Raw genomic sequence first — 20,081 nt, forward strand, 5'->3', positions numbered from 1 at the left:
TCGGTCACTCGCTCGCCTGCCCTCTCCCCTCCCTCCCTCCCCAGCTGACCATAGGTTACTTGCCCACCCACTTCCTCTCCCTCCCTCCCCGTCGGTCGGTTAGTTGCTCCCTCTCCTTCTCTCCCTGCTGGCTGGACGTCGGTCCGTTGGTTGCACACCCAGCCGCAATGGGCGCGAATGGCCGACTTAATTTCCCATAATTCCTTGTGCAACTGGAACTGGTCTGGGATATACAGCTGCGTGAAGGATTATGGGAAACAGTCAGCATTGTGCTGCCATTGCGACGTGCTGAAGTGGCCCGCTTTTGTCAGATGGTAAGTATATTTTAATTTTAATCACTTATGTAATGCAGTATGCAAGCGTTGACGTCCTGTGGCTGCTCCTGCTTGGCCGTTGGCCTTTTCACTTTGCAGGGAGAGGGTGGTCTAGGTAAATTTTTCTGGGAATCTCCATTTTACAATGTGGTGTGAAAAGGCCTACTAACAAAAAAGACAGATAACTCTATATTTATACTTATAGCAAGAAATAAATGAGTGTACTGGAAAAAAACCAGCTATATCATTAGGAGCACCATTATGTAAAAAATGTGTTGTTGCCTATGAGTCTGGGAAACAAAATATTAAATACATGATGGGATAAAGGAATAAGATATATTGATGATTGTTATTTGGAGGGATATCTCGTGTCTTTTGAACAACTCAGAAATAAATATGGGGTAGCTAATGGGACTTTCTTTTGTTTTCTCCAGCTAAGATCATTCCTAAGAAAAGGGTGGAGGCTAAACTTGGCGCCACCTGAAATTAGTGAAATGGAACAAACTATTTGACTGGGGAATACACCTAAATTTATAACCAAGATGAACTGTGCTCTCCAGAATGAAAGCATGAAAATGGTTTTACAGAGATCGAGAGAGAGATGAGAGTCAGATCTAGTTGTAATAATGGAAAGATGTTGGTTTGATGGTGTTTGGATAGTGTGACATCAATTATAGATGCAAGATACAGATTAGTGCAATATAATTTCCTATACCATTTATATCTCACACCACAGAAGTTGCATAAATCAAAATCTGAACTATTGGAAATGTGTTTTAGGTGTGGGATCGAAATGGGAACATTTTTGGTTGTGTGTGAAGGTGAGACCCTTCTGGCAGGATATTACTGAAATTTTAACTAGGATAACAGGGGTGACCTTTTGCCGACCCGGAGCTTTATCTTTTGGATACTTCATTGAAATAAGCAATAAATTAAATTCCAAATTTTGTTTGTTAAAATAGCCTCAGCCGTGGCTAAGAAATGTATTGCGATTACTTGGAAATCTGACTCCACTCTGCATATAGCATAATGGACTGCTGAGATGAATAGTGCACACCTATGGAAAAAAATTACATATAACCTAAAGAACAAATAGGACATTTATCAAGATATGGCAGTCATATTTGTAATTATAAATACAATAACAGAAAGGTTAATAATAAATGCTGCTATGGTATAAATGCAAGTGACTTTCCCATATAGAATAAATGTGAGCCCTGATGGTGTGTGGATTTACATTGTTTTGTTTTTTTTTTACACGTTTACTTACACACACACACACATATGATATTGGAGAATTTTCTATGTATATTTATGGAAAAAAATAAAATATAATAAAAACACTTCTCCACAATCTCCATCAATACCAGAGTACCATAGGGCTGCGTTCTTAATTCCCTGCTCTACTCGCTTTACACCTGTGTATGTGTGGCTTGGTATGACAATAACGCCATCTGCATATTTGCTGACTATACCACATTAGTATGTTGTATAAAAGAGACTGATAAATCAGCATACAGGAGGGAGATTAGAAAATTGGCTGAATGGTGTACAAACAACAATCTTGCACTTTGTCACCAAAACCAAGATGTTTGTGGTCTCTAGGAGGACAAACCAAGAGATGTATGATCCAGTGAAGAGGGAGAGGGTGAGTGAATTTAAATTCCTGGAAGTCACTATCTCGGAGGGCTTTTCCTGGACCCAACACATGAATGTAATCGCATTTTAAAAAAAAAAAAAATGCATGTCAGTGCCTCTACTTCCTCAGGAGTTTACCGAGTTCTGGTCTTGTATTTTCTGAATTCTATTCTTAGAGGTTCTGGATACTAGTTAGTGAATACTGGGACAAAGAGGTACTCCTAATTAGAAAACACATCTTATTTACTGTTAATCACTCTCCTCTGCTGTTGGGATTTCTTTATTTTGATATATTGGAATTCAAGTGAGATTAAAATAACATAATTTGTTTCCACAAGGCTTAAGCAAATTTTGTCTGGTTTTGGCATTTAATGATGCTTCAAACTTGAGAAAAGTTGTAGTATACAACAATATTGTAATCCAAGTGTAACATTTATGCTGGTATATTTTCAAGTTGTAATATTTCTCAATATTGTAGTTTGACTTTTGTATTTGTAGTGTAATCTAGCTATTTTCAATTGAATAATCTCTTCTGAAATGACTGGCCAAATGTTGACAGTTTGCATGGTTAACATAAAATAGCAGCATTCTTTGGCTTGGCTTCGCGGACGAAGATTTATGGAGGGGGTAAAAAGTCCACGTCAGCTGCAGGCTCGTTTGTGGCTGACCAGTCCGATGCGGGACAGGCAGACACGATTGCAGCGGTTGCAAGGGAAAATTGGTTGGTTGGGGTTGGGTGTTGGGTTTTTCCTCCTTTGCCTTTTGTCAGTGAGGTGGGCTCTGCGGTCTTCTTCAAAGGAGGCTGCTGCCCGCCAAACTGTGAGGCGCCAAGATGCACGGTTTGAGGCGTTATCAGCCCACTGGCGGTGGTCAATGTGGCAGGCACCAAGAGATTTCTTTAGGCAGTCCTTGTACCTTTTCTTTGGTGCACCTCTGTCACGGTGGCCAGTGGAGAGCTCGCCATATAATACGATCTTGGGAAGGCGATGGTCCTCCATTCTGGAGACGTGACCCATCCAGCGCAGCTGGATCTTCAGCAGCGTGGACTCGATGCTGTCGACCTCTGCCATCTCGAGTACCTCGACGTTAGGGGTGTGAGCGCTCCAATGGATGTTGAGGATGGAGCAGAGACAACGCTGGTGGAAGCGTTCTAGGAGCCGTAGGTGGTGCCGGTAGAGGACCCATGATTCGGAGCCGAACAGGAGTGTGGCATTACTGTGAGTAAATAAAAGCAAAATAAAGGTTAATCTGATTATACATATACAACCAGACAAAACAGTATTTCTCCAGGCCATGGTATAGGTACACGGACATACACACACTCAGCATATAATAATCACATATATACAGTATACAGTAAACAAAGGCGAGAAACCAGACTGCTCAAACTACAGGGGAATCACGCTGCTCTCCATTGCAGGCAAAATCTTCGCTAGGATTCTCCTTAATAGACTAATACCTCATGTCGCCGAAAATGTCCTCCCAGAATCACAGTGTGGCTTTCGCCCAATCAGAGGAACTACTGACATGGTCTTTGCCCTTAGACAGCTCCAAGAAAAGTGCAGAGAACAAAACAAAGGACTCTACATCACCTTTGTTGACCTCACCAAAGCCTTTGACATCGTGAGCAGGAAAGGGCTTTGGCAAATACTAGAGCGCCTCGGATGCCCCCCCAAGTTCCTCAACATGGTTATCCAACTGCACGAAAACCAACAAGGTCAGGTCAGATAAAGCAATGAACTCTCCGAACCCTTCTCCATTGACAACGGCGTGAAGTAAGGCTGCGTCCTCGCACCAACCCTCTTTACTATCTTCTTCAGCATGATGCTGAAACAAGCCATGAAAGACCTCAACAATGAAGACGCTGTTTACATCCGGTACCGCACGGATGGCAGTCTCTTCAATCTGAGGCGCCTGCAAGTTCACACCAAGACACAAGAGCAACTTGTCCGTGAACTACTCTTTGCAGATGATGCCGCTTTAGTTGCCCATTCAGAGCCAGCTCTCCAGCGCATGACGTCCTGTTTTGCGGAAACTGCCAAAATGTTTGGCCTGGAAGTCAGCCTGAAGAAAACTGAGGTCCTCCATCAGCCAGCTCCCCACCATGACTACCAGCCCCCCCACATCTCCATCGGGCACACAGAACTCAAAACGGTCAACCAGTTTACCTACCTCGGCTGCACCATTTCATCTGATGCAAGGATCGACAACGAGATAGACAACAGACTCGCCAAGGCAAATAGCGCCTTTGGAAGACTACACAAAAGAGTCTGGAAAAACAACCACCTGAAGAAACACACAAAGATCAGCGTGTACAGAGCCGTTGTCATTACCCACACTCCTGTTCGGCTCTGAATCATGGGTCCTCTACCAGCATCACCTACGGCTCCTAGAACGCTTCCACCAGCGTTGTCTCCGCTCCATCCTCAACATCCATTGGAGCGCTCACACCCCTAACGTCGAGGTACTCGAGATGGCAGAGGTCGACAGCATCGAGTCCACGCTGCTGAAGATCCAGCTGCGCTGGATGGGTCACGTCTCCAGAATGGAGGACCATCGCCTTCCCAAGATCGTATTATATGGCGAGCTCTCCACTGGCCACCGTGACAGAGGTGCACCAAAGAAAAGGTACAAGGACTTGTTGATAAGCCCAACTACTGTTGTAACACCCACAAACTTGATGATTCTGTTTGAACTGAATCTGGCAGTACAGCTGTGAGCCAGTAGCATGAACAGCACTGGGCTGAGCACACAGCCCTGAGGTATCCCAGTGCTCAACGTGATGTGGCTTGAGGTACTGCTACCAACCTGGATTGACTTAAGTCAATGTTCAGAATCCATTTGCAGAGAGGGGTGTTGAATCCCAAGGAGGGATCCAGCAGCCTTTGTGGTATGATCATGTTGAATGGTGAGCTGAAGTCCATTAACAACAGCTTGGCATATGAGGCATCATTCTCTAATGGGTCAGGACAGAATGGAGGGTCAAGGCGATAGCATCATCTGTGGAAAGGTTCGGACAAACAAATGATCTATTCTCTCTAATTCAACTATGGCTTTATTTTTGATGCACTATTTCCCTTTTTGAATTTCTTCTGGAGGAAAAACTGGAAATCCTAAAATTAAAGGAGAAAATCTGGCAATATTTGGCAAGTCTTGTGACCTTTGTGGAGAGATGATGTTCTGATTTGCTGTCCTTTCATCAAAAGATCAAGTGTTCTTATTAAAAGCCATCAACTTAAAACATTAAATCTTTTAATGCTCTCCACATATGTTGCATGACTTGTTTTTCTCCTTTAAGCTTTCCTGCTTTGCGATCGTTGAAATGAATCAACTTCCATTTCATTAAGAGATTTTATTAGTTGAAAATCAACTTTAATGTATAGTTTAATGAGAATTGACCTGAAGGAAACAATAATGTAAAAATAAATGTGCCATTTAAGCTTCTTTTTTGTTCATGCTTGGGCAAGTAGGCTTAAGGTGAGAATGTACCTAAAGAGTTAACCAATTTGCCTCATGCATATCTTTGTGGAACAAGGTTCTTTTGCTATGAAACACTTTTATCCAGCTGCCTTTTGACGTAGAACAGGGGTGTCAAACTCAAATTCATGGAGGGCCAAAATTAAAAACTTGGACTAAGTCGGGGGCCGAACTAAATATTTATTGAAATTTTTCAACAACATCTGCATGTTTTCTCTTCTTTCAACATATGTAATGTTAAACTTTAGGATATAACTTTAGGAGGATAATGTTACAGGTCAGGAGTAGGTAGCTCAAGTTCACCCTTTGCTTGACCTGAGGGAAACCTATTTGGTCCCTGTGGAGATGTAGTCAGTATTCATAGGCTGTGTCCATTTTGGCCTGCATCAGGACTCAGCATTTCCTGCTCACTCCTCAGGCTCTAGGCCTCTATTCACCCTCGACCCACCATCCCTCTACGTGACCAGTCCTTTACCCAACCTCTACTCACCCCTCACTCCACTCGCTCTGCCTCTACCCACCCCATCCTATACACGCCCCTCTACTGCCTCTCCCCTCAACCTGTTCCTCCCTCTACCCGTCTCTCACCCTCTAATCACCCCTCCCCTACTCACCCTGCCCCTCCCCTTTTACCTCTTCCCTATCCACCCCTCCTTCTACTCATCCCTCCCTCTAACTGCCCCTCGCACCACCATAACTTCCCCTGCCCATTACTCCTCACCTACACCCTCTGCCCACCCCTGCTTACCCACCCACTCAGGCCCAGCACGCTGCCGATCAGCCTTTGCGGACAGCCACCATCTCTCTCTTCACGAGCAGGGCCGAAGCAGCCGTCCCTGGGGTCCGCGCGGGTGCAAGCGCTGAAGGCCGTGGCGACCGGGAGAAGTGCGCTCGCGCTGTGGAAGGGCTGTCCGGTGCCAGTCGCGCTGGGCTCGCGCTGCCCGGGGGCCGTGCACAGCCTGCCATGCCTGTCACGCCGACAGGAAATCACAGGCGCTCGCCCATCCGCCACACGCTCGACAGGTGGGAGAAGTGACTGGTTGTGCGGGGAGCCTTCCAACTGGCTTGCCGGCTGATGATATTGACAGACTTCTCGTGTTACAATTTCTCGTGTTACAATGGGGAAGGATGTGCAATGAAGGGGGAGGATGGTGGGGGTGACATGACCAAAAAACAGCATCGGCTCTTGCTGCAGAGCGGGCCACCTCTAATACATTTTTGAAATGATCTGGCGGGCCAAATATAAATATATCGCGGGCCAGATTTTGACATGTGTGACGTAGAATGATTAAATAACTCACTTTCAGGGCTTGGTTGCAAAATATTGAATTATTCCTTTTGTCATCATTTGACAATTTCATATTTCCTCTGGATTTGTTGTACATAGAAATTTAACTCTGTTCTCAGTTGAATGTTTAACAGTTCAGTATATCATCATTGCTGCATATTACTTATGCAATTGATATTTGCAATCCTTTCATTATAACACGTGATCATTTTTACTCTGCAGATCTTCAAGGCACAAAGTATGAGGAGAATCAGTCTATCTACTGAAGTAATTTGCATCTGGAATTCATTTATTAATGTAAAATTATGTTTGCAAAAGCAAAGAGTTTTGTGACAGATGATTTGACCCCCCTGCTTGACTATCAGAGTGTTCTGTTGATGGTAACAGTCAGCATTGGCGACTTAGATTTTGTGGGTTTGTTAATAAGAATAATCTATGAAGGAAATCTCATCTAGTACCTGCCTCTTCATCTTAGCTGGGAAATGAGGCTGTATTGTTGATACTGGCGTTTCTTGATCCTTGGGCTTGGGATCTCTTTCTTGCTCTGTCCATTGTTCACTTTAGTGCAAGTTGATTCTGGCCATGACCAACCTTTAACAGCATTTCATAATAGATGTGAATGCTTCTGGGCGATAGTCATTGAGGCAGCTCACTCTGCTCTTCTTAGAAACTGGTATAATTGATGAGCCTTTTGAAGGAAGTGGAAACCTCCAACTTCAGCAATGAGATATTGAAAATGTCCATGAACACTCCCAAGTTGGCACAGATTTTCAGGACCTGCCAGGTATGCCATCAGGGCCTGATGACTTTTGGGGATTTACCCTTTTTTGAATTACTACCTCAGAGACAGATATCACTTCAAGTGGTTAACTTCTAAATGGCACAGTTCAATGACCATTAGGAGTGGTAATAAATGCTCCCAATGCCCAGATCCTGAAAATAACTTTTTACAATTGGAATAACCGCTCAATAATGGACTGTTGTCCAAAGCTAAATACTAGACAGAGAACTCTATTCATTTAAACATATCCTGAATAAGTAGCCTGCATGCAACATGTACATTCCTAGTCAATTGTTGAAGGTGCCTCGGCAGCTTTCCCAATGTAATGCATTCAAAGAATTGTTGGAAGAACCGGTCAGACACCATCTATAGTTAGAAATGGTCTGCAACATTCACTTTATCACCTTTTCTAATTAACCCTTGATAAAGGGTTTAGATCTGAAATGTTGATGGGCCCAGTTATTTAGGAGAGGTGGCATTAGAGTGGTTTTCAGTACCTTGTGTGGTGATGTGAAATGATATATTAATGATCTTGTTCTGATAGTATGTTTATGATTAATGACTGTTGCATATGCTCTTTTTCAAGACCTTTATTCATATGTGCACTCTCTGCTTCAGGGGTTTTTGGCTATTATTTTAAGCTTGGAGCTGGGCCTTTTGCTGAATTTGCTCATGCATCTTTCTTCAAACCAGATGTGATTCAGCTTTCTGCAAAAGTTTTGTTTACACCCATTGCTGTAAAGGCAGGCACTGTACATTCAGCTGGTTTTTATTTTTGGGATAATTTTGAAGTTGAATGAATCAACTTTGATTTATAATTTGAATTTGGTGCACAGTTCCAAACATTTTGGTGCTGAAATTTAGTATTTTTTTCTGTTCATAAGATTTGCTTTTTCATCTGTAATGAAGTTTTACATTTTTGACTATACATTTTGTATTCTAGATGGAGGATAGGTGGACAGTAGTTTGATTTTCATTGACCTAGATAATGTCACGCTGGAGTAGCCAACAATTTTTTTAATAAAATTACTTTTTTTTACTATAATTGCCTCACCAGCAAAAACATTTATTGCTCATTGCTCAAGGACATTAAGGTGGTGATGGGCCTTCATAGATTGCTGCAGTTATTTTTATGAAGGTACACCCACTTTTCCATTGGGGAAAAGTTCCACATTTTGGATCCAGTGATGAAGATAAACATCATCAATGCTAAGGCATGGTGGTGCATGACATGGAGGGGAACGGGCAGATTCTGAGTCCACTGCACCTGTCCTTTGTCCCTTGTCGCTGAGGTTGTGGATTTGGGAGTTGCAGTGCATTTGTAGATGTATGTGGCATCCACTATGCATTGGAGATTGAGGAAACAAATGCTTGGTGGGGGTAGTAATCATGCAGACTGCTTTGTTCTGAATGTTGAGCTTCATTTGACGAGTTGATGCTGCACTCATTGAGAGAAATGAAGGGTTTCATTGAAAGGCTTTGAGGTATTAAGAGGTGAGCAGCCTGCCACAGGATATCCAGTCTTTACCCTATTTCTGCAGCTCTCGTATGTGGTATTTCAAGTTGTCTCTCTGCTTGTGGTGATCCTCCATATAATGATATTTGTGGATTTTTCATTGGTAACTTTAAACGTCAAGAATAGATCATTAGATTTTCACATCGGCAATGGTCTTTCTGGCATGAATGTTACTTGCCATTTATCAGCCCATTCCTGAATGGTGTCCAGGTCTTGCAGTATACAGGAATGTGTGGTTAATTCGCTGGGAAGTAATGTATGAATGGTGTACAGTTGATAAGCATTTGTGCCCATCTTGTGATTGACAGAAGGCCATTGATGAAACAGTGAAAAAAGATGGGCCTAGGTCATTGACCTGAGAACTATTGTGGTGTTGTCCTATGAGTGGAATGGTAGATTTTTCAAAACTTCCTTTGTTTGAAGTACAATTGCATCCATTGAAGTGTTTCCCCTTTACCCATTGACTTCAATTTTACCAGGGTGCCTTAACTGGTTAACTGCATTAACTCTCGGCTCATCTCTAGAATTCTGCTCTTTTGTGCATGCTTGGACCAAGACTGGGATGAGGTCTCGAGCTAAGTAATTCTGGTTAAACCCAAATAGAACATTATCAGTACTATCAAATGGTACTTTCCAATAGTTTTCATCATTTTGCTGATTAGGAGTAGACAGATTGGGTCATATTAGCTGGATTGGTTTTAAACTGTTTTTTTGGGAAATAGGATAAACCTGAACAACGTTCCAGATTTGGGGTACATGCCAATGCTGTGACTGTAGTGGAACTGTTTAGCTTGAGAGTTGACTAGTTTTGGAGCACAGGCCTTCATTCTGCAGGTATGACAACTTCTGGTCATACAGTCTTTGCTATATGCAGAGCAGTTTTCCATTTCTTAAACTGATATGAATGAATTCATTTGGCAGGAGACTGTCTTCTGTGATGCTGGGCAACTTGAGGAGACTGAGGGATCATCTACTTCTAACTGAACATGATTGGATAAATTTGTCTTATTCCTGAGCACTTGTGCTGGGGCCCACACTGTTAAGGACTGGTTATTTTATTGCCCATCACCATTTGTGTCTGGCCATGAGAAGACTGCAGAATTTTGATTTGTTTTGTTAATTATGAAATCACCTGGCTCTATTGTATATATTTCTAACAAATTAGCAATCATGCATTGCAGAATCCATGAGCTTGGGGCTCATCTTTTGTTATGACTGCTGTCAAAAAGTCCTTTTGCATTCCTTGTTGAACTGCTTGATCATATCATTTGGAATATGCTGAGCTACGAGATTACAGGTTGTAGTTTTGCTTGGAGCATAGGTATGAACTTTGAAGAAGTAAATAAAATAATGAGAGGCATAGATTAAGGTGAATGGTCACAGTCTTTTTCCCAGGTAGAGTCTACAACTGGAAGGAATAGATTTAAAGTGAGATGGGTAAGATTTAAAAGAGGACCTAACAGTGAACATTTTCCACATAAAGTCAGTATGTGGAACAAGTTGCCAGAGGAAGTGACAGAGCTAGATACAATCACAACTCTTTAAAGATATCTGGACAGGTACATAAGAAATAGAAACCTGAGTAGTCCATCAAGCCCATTGAGCCTGCTTAACCATTTAATAAGAACATGGTTGATATGGCCGTGCGCTCGGCCTCACCATTACCCTTAATTTCCATTCTGTGCAAACAAAAAGCTAACGGACAGGGAAGGTTTAGAGCAACATAGATCAAATGCAGGGAAATGAGAGTTGGTCAGCATGGACTAATTGGGCCATAGGGTCTTTGTATCCTATGTAATCCTATGATTTTATGGAGATTTACTCCTCCTGTTGGTTCAATAAATACCTCTGACTTTGTGGAAACTTGGTTCTTCAGGACTTGGCCAACTCAATCAGTGGTGGTGCTACCAAGTCACTTGATAGACATTGAAGTTCACTGTCGGAGTATGTTCCATGTCCTTGCTATAGCTTCTCTCCAAGTTTTGTTAGAATAGAGAAGCAGTAGGCCCTTTCAAACTGCCATGTAAGATGGGGTTAACAGGGCAATTTGCATGATTAGCGACCCAGGTACATGCAATTTGAAAGGGATCAACCTGGTCAGAATCCAACTGGTTTCCTAACCTACCTCAGAAGTGGTCAGGGAATTCAATAAAACTCATCTGGGCATCTTGCTCGGCCAGTTTGAAAAGGGAAATGGCTGACCCGGTTACTCAACAGATGTGTGTGTGTGTGTCACCGGGAAACACCTGGCTGAAGGGTCGCTGCTACAAAGCAGGGGGCAAGAGAGGGGCTGCTGCCACGATTGGTGGGGGGGGGGAGGGAAGAGGTTGCTGCAGTGATCGGGAGGAGAGGGAGTCAAAGGAATAAAGATCGTCTACACAAGGATGTCCATTATCACCACTTTTGTTTGCATTGGCAATAGAACCTTTGGTGGAAATAATTAGAAGAGATCAAGAAATTAAAGATTTTGAGATAGATAATAAAGAACATAAAATTAGTTTGTTCACAGATGATGTTATAGTGTATTTAACAAGACCAGAAATGTCATTGAATAAATTAAGTAAGATTAGCAGAGTATGGATTAGTATCTGGTTATAAGTTAATGTTGATAAAAGTGAAGTGATGCCTATGGTTGACATAGATTATACACAGTGTGTTTATATATTTAAAAAAAAAGAAAAGAAATTTAAAAAATTACAAAGTTTAAGTGGTAAAAAAGAAGCAATTAAATATTTAGGAATAAAAATTTATAGAAATTTAAATAATTTAAGTTCAATTATTTACCACTAATAAAAAAGATAGACAAGAATTTTAAAAGATGGAAAGATTTACCAGTAACTTTAATAGGATGGGCAAATTGTATTAAGATGAATATTTTTCAAAGAATACAATATTTGTTTCAATAATTAACCATTTCTCTACCAGAATTTTTTTTCCAGAGTTTGAATAAAAAATATAGGAGGATTTATCTGGAAAGGTAAAATGCCAAGAATTGCTTTGGAAAAACTAACTTGGAAATTTGAACAAGGAGGAAGGACTAAGATGACCAAAATTCAAAAATTATTATATTATTCTCCATATAAATTAAATTGACTTAATCCCAATTATTCTGATAAGTATTTCCAATGTAATAAGGAAATAGGACTTTTTTTTAACATTCATTTTGGTCCTATGTAAAAGTGGGAGGGTTCTGGATGAATTTGAGTATATTACTAGGACAAATTATGAAGATAAAAATACAAAAAGATATATAGATTCAATATTTTTACTTGGAAATATATACGAAGCAGATACAAAATTGAAGTTGGATAAATAGCAAGAAAAATTTCAGCAAAGCAGTGAGTAGCAATAACGTGGAAAACGGAGAATTTTGCAACGATAGATGGAATACTGAAATGCAAAATTGTATACCATTAGAAAAAAAATTACTTCTAGTGTAAGGAATCAGATTGGGAGTTTTTATAAGATTTGGGAATTGTATATGGATTTCGTGAATAAAAGTCCATCCACTTTACCAGCCCTTATCAGCTAATAATTAAATATAGTAAATATTAATTATGATAATAGTGATTAATGTATAGATTTAGGTGTTTTTTCTTTTTTTCCTTGGGGAGGGGGGGTTAGGGAGAAAATAGAAAAAAATTATTGTATCATTTTCTATTATGTTGTTACAAGTTATTATTTTCATTGAGTTAATGTTTGTATTGATGCAAATGATGAAAAAAATTTAACAAAACACTTAGGAATAAAACAGGCAAAATACAATAGTGTCAAGAGGACTTGCTGGGTGGACCTGAATGTATTAGCAATTTTTTTCTTTACAAAGTCTAAAGCACCAAATGCAAATGCATCTGTTTTAAACCGTTTTCAATTGTAAAAGAAACTTCATTTATTTGCCTTACAATTACGTCTTATTACGTCTCTGTTTAAACAGTTTTTACAACATTAGGCTGAATTAGAATACCTGGTAGCCAATGGTTCTTAGAATTGCCAGCTAACTGAAATGCAAGAGCTACTTGTTCTTGTCTTCCATGCCAAAACAAAATGAAGTTGAGAACAAACTGGAGATTGGAATTGAATACCATGAGTTGGTTTGAAGGGCTGAATACAGGTTTCCACCCCCGCTCCCCCACCCAATCTATATATCTGGTAAGAAGGGAAAAACACAATTTTAGATATACAAATGTCATTGTATTTGTCTCTATCTAGGGGAAGCTGACTGCCCGGGAACGTATCCAGCTGCTCCTGGATCCTGACTCCTTTGTGGAATATGATAAGTTTGTCGAACACAGATGTTCAGATTTTGGTATGGGCACAGAAGACAATAAGGTAATGTGCGTGGAAATGGCGTAAGCCAGTTTCAATCTGGTTGAGGGTTTTCCTTACAAAAGCAGCAGTGTATCATTAAATAATTGGTTTTATAGTTAAAAAACACATCTTTATCTCATTTTGTCATCTAAATGTCAATTGCAGATTGTAAGCACTTCAAACTGACCAGAACATTTGTTAAGGTATTATAATATAATATAATCTGCCTGACAGTGTAGATGTTTTCAGTCTGGTTTCCATGGCCTCAGGAAATGGGAAATTTTAAATAATTTGTGACAGTGCTGTACTTCAAATTTCAGATTGTGCGACGGCGCAGTCTCTCATGGCGAACCGGCCCCGCATGTAACATCACGTGGCGGGGGCAGCCATGGGATGATGGCGCTGTCAGGGTTTTCTCCCTGCCTCAAGTCTCCTGCCCAGCGCACGCCTGGGGCAGCGATTATGATGTCACAATGCACGAGATGACTGAGCTCATGCTACCCTTAAAAGGGCGCGCGCTGAATTTGAATAAAAACCGTCATTAACGACTTTCAACATGGTGGCTGAGTCTTTCTTGGCTGTGTCCAGCTCTACAATGAATTATTTTTAAAAAGTAACTTTCTCTCCCAACTGATTTTCTTCCCTTTAAAGTTTTTTTTTACCCAGAAATTTGTTGACTGTCTACATAATTCTTTTTGTCATATATTGGAGTGCAGGATAGAACAGGATTTTTTTTTTAAATTTTTTTTTCACACTATGAACCATACTGACCAAAATACACACAAACATTTCCCTTTTGAATATACACAGTCATTTTCTCCACTTTTCCCCCTTCCCTTCCCTCCCACCCACTCAACGTTCAACTTATATGATACATTAAACCCATTAAACAATGTCATCACACAATGAAAATAAACAAGAAATTTGTGTCTTCTACTTTTACATACTGGGTCAGTTCATTTCATCTTCTTCTCCTTCTGTAATACAGTGGAGAGATAGTCCCTATCTATCAAATGTTGTGTTAACAAGTTAACAGAAGTAATTCTTTCTGTGAGTCATTTGCTATCCCATTGTGGAATATTCTCGAAAGGAAATCATAATTTAACCATGTGACCAGAGGAATGTTTATAGATCCATGTATTTTTTGAATTGGGCAAATATCTGTAAATTATGAATACTTGTAGTATTTTTGGATAGACAGTGCTAAAGGAAACTTCGACAACCTTAGATGTTCTTAAAATCTGATTTATTCTGATAAAAGGGCATGCATTTCTTTGGATGGAAATAGAATTCTCTGGGTACAAAAATGGTGTGAGGTGCATAAATATTTTCCATTCAGATCCTTAAACAGAATCTGGATGGCTTTAGATGGTATGTGTTATTTCTCATTAGGCTATTTCAAACTGTCGTGTAAAATGGGTTTAACTGGAAAATTTGCCCAGTTAGTGGTCCAGTTACACGGCAGTTAGAAAAGGTTCAACTGGGTCAACCTTGTTAGAACCCAACCGAGTCCCTGATCTACCTCAGAGATAGTCAGGGAAACCAGTTAAACTTACCTAGACCTTGTCCATGTCCAATTTGCAAATGAAAATGGCTGACCCACTTATTCCAGTGATGTCAGTGCTTGAGTGCTTGCATCACCAGGCAGCCAGCATCTTAACATCTGGTAGTACTTCCAGTGAGTGCATGATGCATCATTGCAGGGCAGAATCCCCCTTAAATCACCGGGTTGGCAATTTAATAGGTCGATTTCCCCCTGCAATTTAAAAGGAACTTCCTGCATCTTTGCCCCAGTAATTGCACCCAGATCCCAGGAGGGCTACCCAGGTGCTGCATTTTGAAAGGGGTTAATGTTTTACAAAATAGTTCAGTTGTCACATCTAACTTATGCTTGTTATTGCAATATTATAATGAATTGTAACTGATTATTCATTTCTCTTGTTTGTGAATCTTTCAGTTTCCTGGTGACAGTGTGGTGACTGGTCAGGGCCAAATTAATGGTCGACTTGTTTATGTCTTCAGCCAGGTAATAATATTTTAATTTAATGTTTATCTTGGAAGAATTAAGAGTTACTGGAACTGCTTTCATTTCCTGATGGATCAAAACCACTGAGGGTGGATTTGACCTACAATATCCTGGTCTGTCTTAAATTCAACATGCTGGAAGTAGTCTGGCAGTGCGTATGGACCAGCTACCTGGAGATTGCAATTTAATTTTAATTTGGGGTATACAGCAGGTTAACAGTCCCTTCTGGCCCACAAGCCCAAATAGGTGAATTAACCTACAACCTCATCCATTTTGAAGGGTGGGAGGAAACCAGCGCACCCAGAGGGAACTCGCGCAGACACAAGGAGAGCAAACAAACTCCTTCCAGGAAGGCAAGATAGTAGTTTGGAATCCTGATGGATAATCAGGAGTGCAAATTACTTGTACGTTATGGATAAAGAAGGTTGAAAATTGGGCCTCTCGGAATGTTGTAGTTTAGATAATATACAAGTCTTGGATTTTGGTTAGGAATGCAGGCACCAGAGGTTGCAAGATTAATAAGAGACTTGTCTGATTATCAGTCTATATTCCAAGCCAATAATGTTTTGAACTCCTAGATCCCACCCATGTTCCATAAATTATGTTGCTTAGGGAACAGCGCCATCTTAAAATTCTCCTGGTAAAATTGCAAAAAGAAATGACTACCTGGTTTTCAATTTCATGTTTCTCGAGGAATAAAAGTGCAAATGAATGTATTGGGTGTATCAACTGCGCCATTGAAAGTAGTGTATGTATTTTACTGCTAAAGATTTAATACACTCTGGTATATTATAATATTTTGCAATCTTTACCTGAATAAACACCAAATTTTGATAAATTAAAGCCCTTTGTCAATTCAAAATAAATTCTAGGAAGAATACTCAATTATTTAGACATCAAGTTATGAATGAGACCTTTTTAATGTAAAGACAGTGAATATGTGATGATGCAGAAATGAACCATTTAAATACTGATCCAATAGAAGATCATAGAAACTGAATTATTGTTTGGAAACTCTATCAAAGTGTTTATTTGGTATAATTTTCCTTCACATAACCACTACTCTGGTGATCACTAACTTCAACAAAACTCCAGTTTGGATTAGCATTCGATTCAGTTGCATTAGTACTTTGAACATCTAAACCATCTAGCCACACCTATCCAGCTACCATATTGTTTTATCATGCTTTCGCTTCCATCATTGATACTTTAATTCCTGATAAAACTATTACTCTTGCATTTTGACCACTGGCTCACTATAATCTGCAAATTCATCACCTTAAGTTCAAGGCTCACAATCTTGAAAAAGTATGGTCAACTAGTTTACCCATTACCACCTATTCAGAATGAACTGCTATTATTTTCCCAAAAATTTCCCATTTTACAATCATTTTAGAATGCAAATATTACCCTGATTTCTATCATTAAACCACCTTCCCTTGCCTTCAACATGCTTGTGGAGTTCATGGTCTTTTTGTAATCGATACTGTGACCAAGTTTTTTTAATTATTCTGCTCCCTTTCCCTATCCTGCAGAATGAAATTCAGCCCAGATCTGAACTCAAAACGTGCCTTCCCCCCCACCCCCATTTTCCTTGTATTTGGCAAACTTATCTTACCTGTGATATGCATCTACTGCCTAAAAAACTGTTCCAAGTTTTCTCCCTCATTCCCTGCCCCTCCCCCACCCCCACCTCCAACCATGCTAGTTGAAATTGTCGATAGTGTTTGAGTACCTGTTACTATCTTTTTCACAACATCTGTTTCCACAAATCTCAAAAATATAACTTGTACGTTCCCCTATTTTGTTGGATGCCCAGAAATAATCTTTGGGCCTTGCACATGAACTTGAGCAGTTGTATCTTCACCTTTCATCTTTTATGAAATCTCTTTGAATATTTCCAGTCTTATTTTCACCCCTGCCTTGGTTCTTGTTAAAGCTATGTGGTATATTTTATGAATGTGACATAAATTATTTATCCCAGTTCATCATCCCCAGTCTGTCTAAACCTTTGACACAACTAACAATACCATTCTTCTCCAGTACTTTTCGGTAGTCCAGTTAGGTAGAATTGCACTGGCATGCTTCCATTTTTATCTGAACATTACTAGCTAGATCTCCTGCAGTAGCTCCTGTATTATTCTGAAAACCTGTAAAGATCTACTTTTGGCTGTTTTCTCATTTCTCTGTGCTGTCCCTTGGTGCATGATCAGAAACCTGTCAGTTTTTACAATTACCATATATTTTGGTGTATAAGACAACCCTTGAAGCACCCAATAAAACACATCAAAAACAGGGGTTGTCTTATAGGCTAGATACAAAATCATGACCTTAAAATTCTATTCAAAATACCGCTCGATTGATTCCGTAGCCCACTCAACCCCCACCCTACAACCAATTTTTAAGATAATGGTATATTAGAAATAAATTTTTATTGTTTTTTAAAAAAAAAAATTTAAGATCCTTCAAAATCACGACATGTATCTCCATCATTGTCTGAGGAAGAGAACGCGGCAAGCACATCTGGGGTCTCACTTTTTACACTGTCATCAAATGGGGCCCAGTCTGAATCTGATGAGTTGATTTCTGCTTCATCCTCAGTATCCCACAATAAATCATCCTCCGTACCATCCGTTTCACTAGATATACCGCACTTTTTGAAAGATTTTTTTTTACAGTCTCTACTTTCACTTTATCCCATGCTTTGAGCACAAAGTCACCCAGCACATCAGGAGATGCAGCGCCACAGGATTGTTCAGCTTTTGTCATCCAATTATTCCATTCTTCACGCTCATGATTTCTAAATGGCTCAGTCAACACGCATTTTTTTTGGAGGGGCGGTCATCTTATACACCTGATATATGATTAAAACCTTGAAATTCAGGCTGAACTTGTGGACCTGTCTTATCTGAAGGTCGTCTTGTATGCCAAAATATACAGAGTTACTGAAAATGTCAAGCTCTACCTATAAGTGAACTTCTTATTGAACTCGTCACATTTTCTGAAACAGCAAGTCTGACACTCAGTACTGGATGAGAAGAATGTAACCCCTACTGTTGATGGTAAAGTATTAAAATCGACACTTCAGCCTGTCACAACCTCCATTCCTTTGCACCAGATCCATGTTTCACCTGGTTTCTCTTGGAAACTGACTGGAATATTTGCAATTTTTTGTGTGTCCATTCTGATTTCATGTTTAGCTTTGGACCATGACAATGGTGTGTTCCCTCACACATTTCCGTGCCTGAGTTCACCTGCTGAATCCCCTGTCTTAGCTGTTGCTACATCTAGACGTGACTAGTCCAATGTATCTCTGATTTCCTTCTTTGCGTCACCTCGATCTAAAAATATAAAACAATGATTCTTAAACATGCATTCTTCACCCATTGTTTCTGCACTTTCTATCCTACAATTTAAAATATATACTTGTTCTTAAATCTTGCTATCAATTTGCACTCTCCGGTTTCTAATCTGCTCTAGTCTGGTTGTATGTCTGCTTGTTTTGCACTGAGGACTGGAGAACACTGTTTTGTCAGGTTGTACAATTAGATGACAAATTTGATAGTTTTTAAATGTTGGGTGAAATTGCATCATTAGCCATAATCTTGAACAGCATTAAAACCCAGGTAATTAATTATTTTTTGAATAACTAACACATAATCTTCAAAATATTAACAAGACTTGCAGTAATCTTATTTTCTCTTTGACAGGACTTTACAGTCTTTGGTGGAAGTTTGTCAGGAGCTCATGCACAGAAGATCTGCAAGGTAAAATGACATATGATAATTGAGCGGTGGTGTGGTATCCTGCATTGTGGAGGCTGTATAATTTAGACCTTTTGTGTGGTATCCAGAGCTGCATAAGACAGGAATCAATGTTTACTGCACAAATAGTTATCTTTAAAATTGAGGAATAACACTTAAGATAGCAAAAAGTGTAAATGCTTCATGGTTTAATGTTTCACTTGCCTTAGGGCAGTATATGTATGTGATTATTTAGTTTACCAAGTTTGCTCTTCCTTCCTGGTCCCAACTACTTATTGAAAGGTTTTGCGTAGTTAGACTTTTCAAAATTACAGCAAAATCTCCACTATCCAGAATTCAATGAACCAGAAACTCAAACAATTGGCAAAAAAAAATGGCAAGGAAATAAATAAATAAGACTGGGTGGATGGACCCGGCGGGGGAGCCCTAAAACTTTATTGGACATGCACAGGTTTGCTTTGCTGAATGGGCAATGCCCTTTAATGCGCACACATTCATTTCACTGTCACAACTTGCGTATGGGTGAATTGGGTTGTCGGCGCGAGGAAAGTGTGACGAGGGCCTGTCTAGAAGGCTTGCATGGAGGTGAGTTGGATTGTACTGAGGACCTGACTGGGACACTTGAGTGGTGGTGAGTTAGGTTGTGCCGAGGATCTGACTGGGATTGATGCCACTCGACGCTGGGGCATCTCGCCCAAAGTCTTTCCCTGCCTAGTAAGAGTCTTTATTTTTATTGGTATTAAGCCTATTAGTTAAGGCTTTGGCTGTAAACCTGGGGGAGGGGTTCATTATGATGGCGGCACGCTGTTATCTTACTGGGGTTCAAATTTAAATTGTGTGAGTTACGGGAATTACTTGACTAAAGTAAACTTTACATAATTAAAGACTACAATACTGATTTTTTTTTTCAAATTACTTTACATTTTTTATAGTCTTTTGTCTTTTAAATGGTATATTCTGAATGCAGGT

The 20,081-nt window shown here is 40.0% G+C and overlaps 1 protein-coding gene across 7 annotated transcripts in view; it reads left to right on the top strand.

Annotated features, from left to right (window-relative positions):
- The window catches only part of pccb (propionyl-CoA carboxylase subunit beta), a 72,706-nt gene that overhangs the window by 6,194 nt on the left and 46,431 nt on the right, over positions 1-20,081 (top strand). For 3 of the 7 annotated variants that reach the window (XM_069896603.1, XM_069896602.1, XM_069896607.1), the window contains 4 exons: positions 6,940-6,984; positions 13,224-13,343; positions 15,280-15,348; positions 19,059-19,115. In XM_069896603.1, coding sequence (XP_069752704.1) covers positions 6,940-6,984; positions 13,224-13,343; positions 15,280-15,348; positions 19,059-19,115 — 291 coding nt within the window. Of the gene's footprint in view, positions 1-1,924; positions 1,963-6,939; positions 6,985-13,223; positions 13,344-15,279; positions 15,349-19,058; positions 19,116-20,081 lie in introns of those variants that run through there. The other 4 variants (XM_069896606.1, XM_069896608.1, XM_069896601.1 and 1 more) reach the window with 2 other exon arrangements.

This window comes from Narcine bancroftii, chromosome 9, assembly GCF_036971445.1.
Source record: "Narcine bancroftii isolate sNarBan1 chromosome 9, sNarBan1.hap1, whole genome shotgun sequence".
NCBI classification, from domain to species: Eukaryota; Metazoa; Chordata; class Chondrichthyes; order Torpediniformes; family Narcinidae; genus Narcine; species Narcine bancroftii.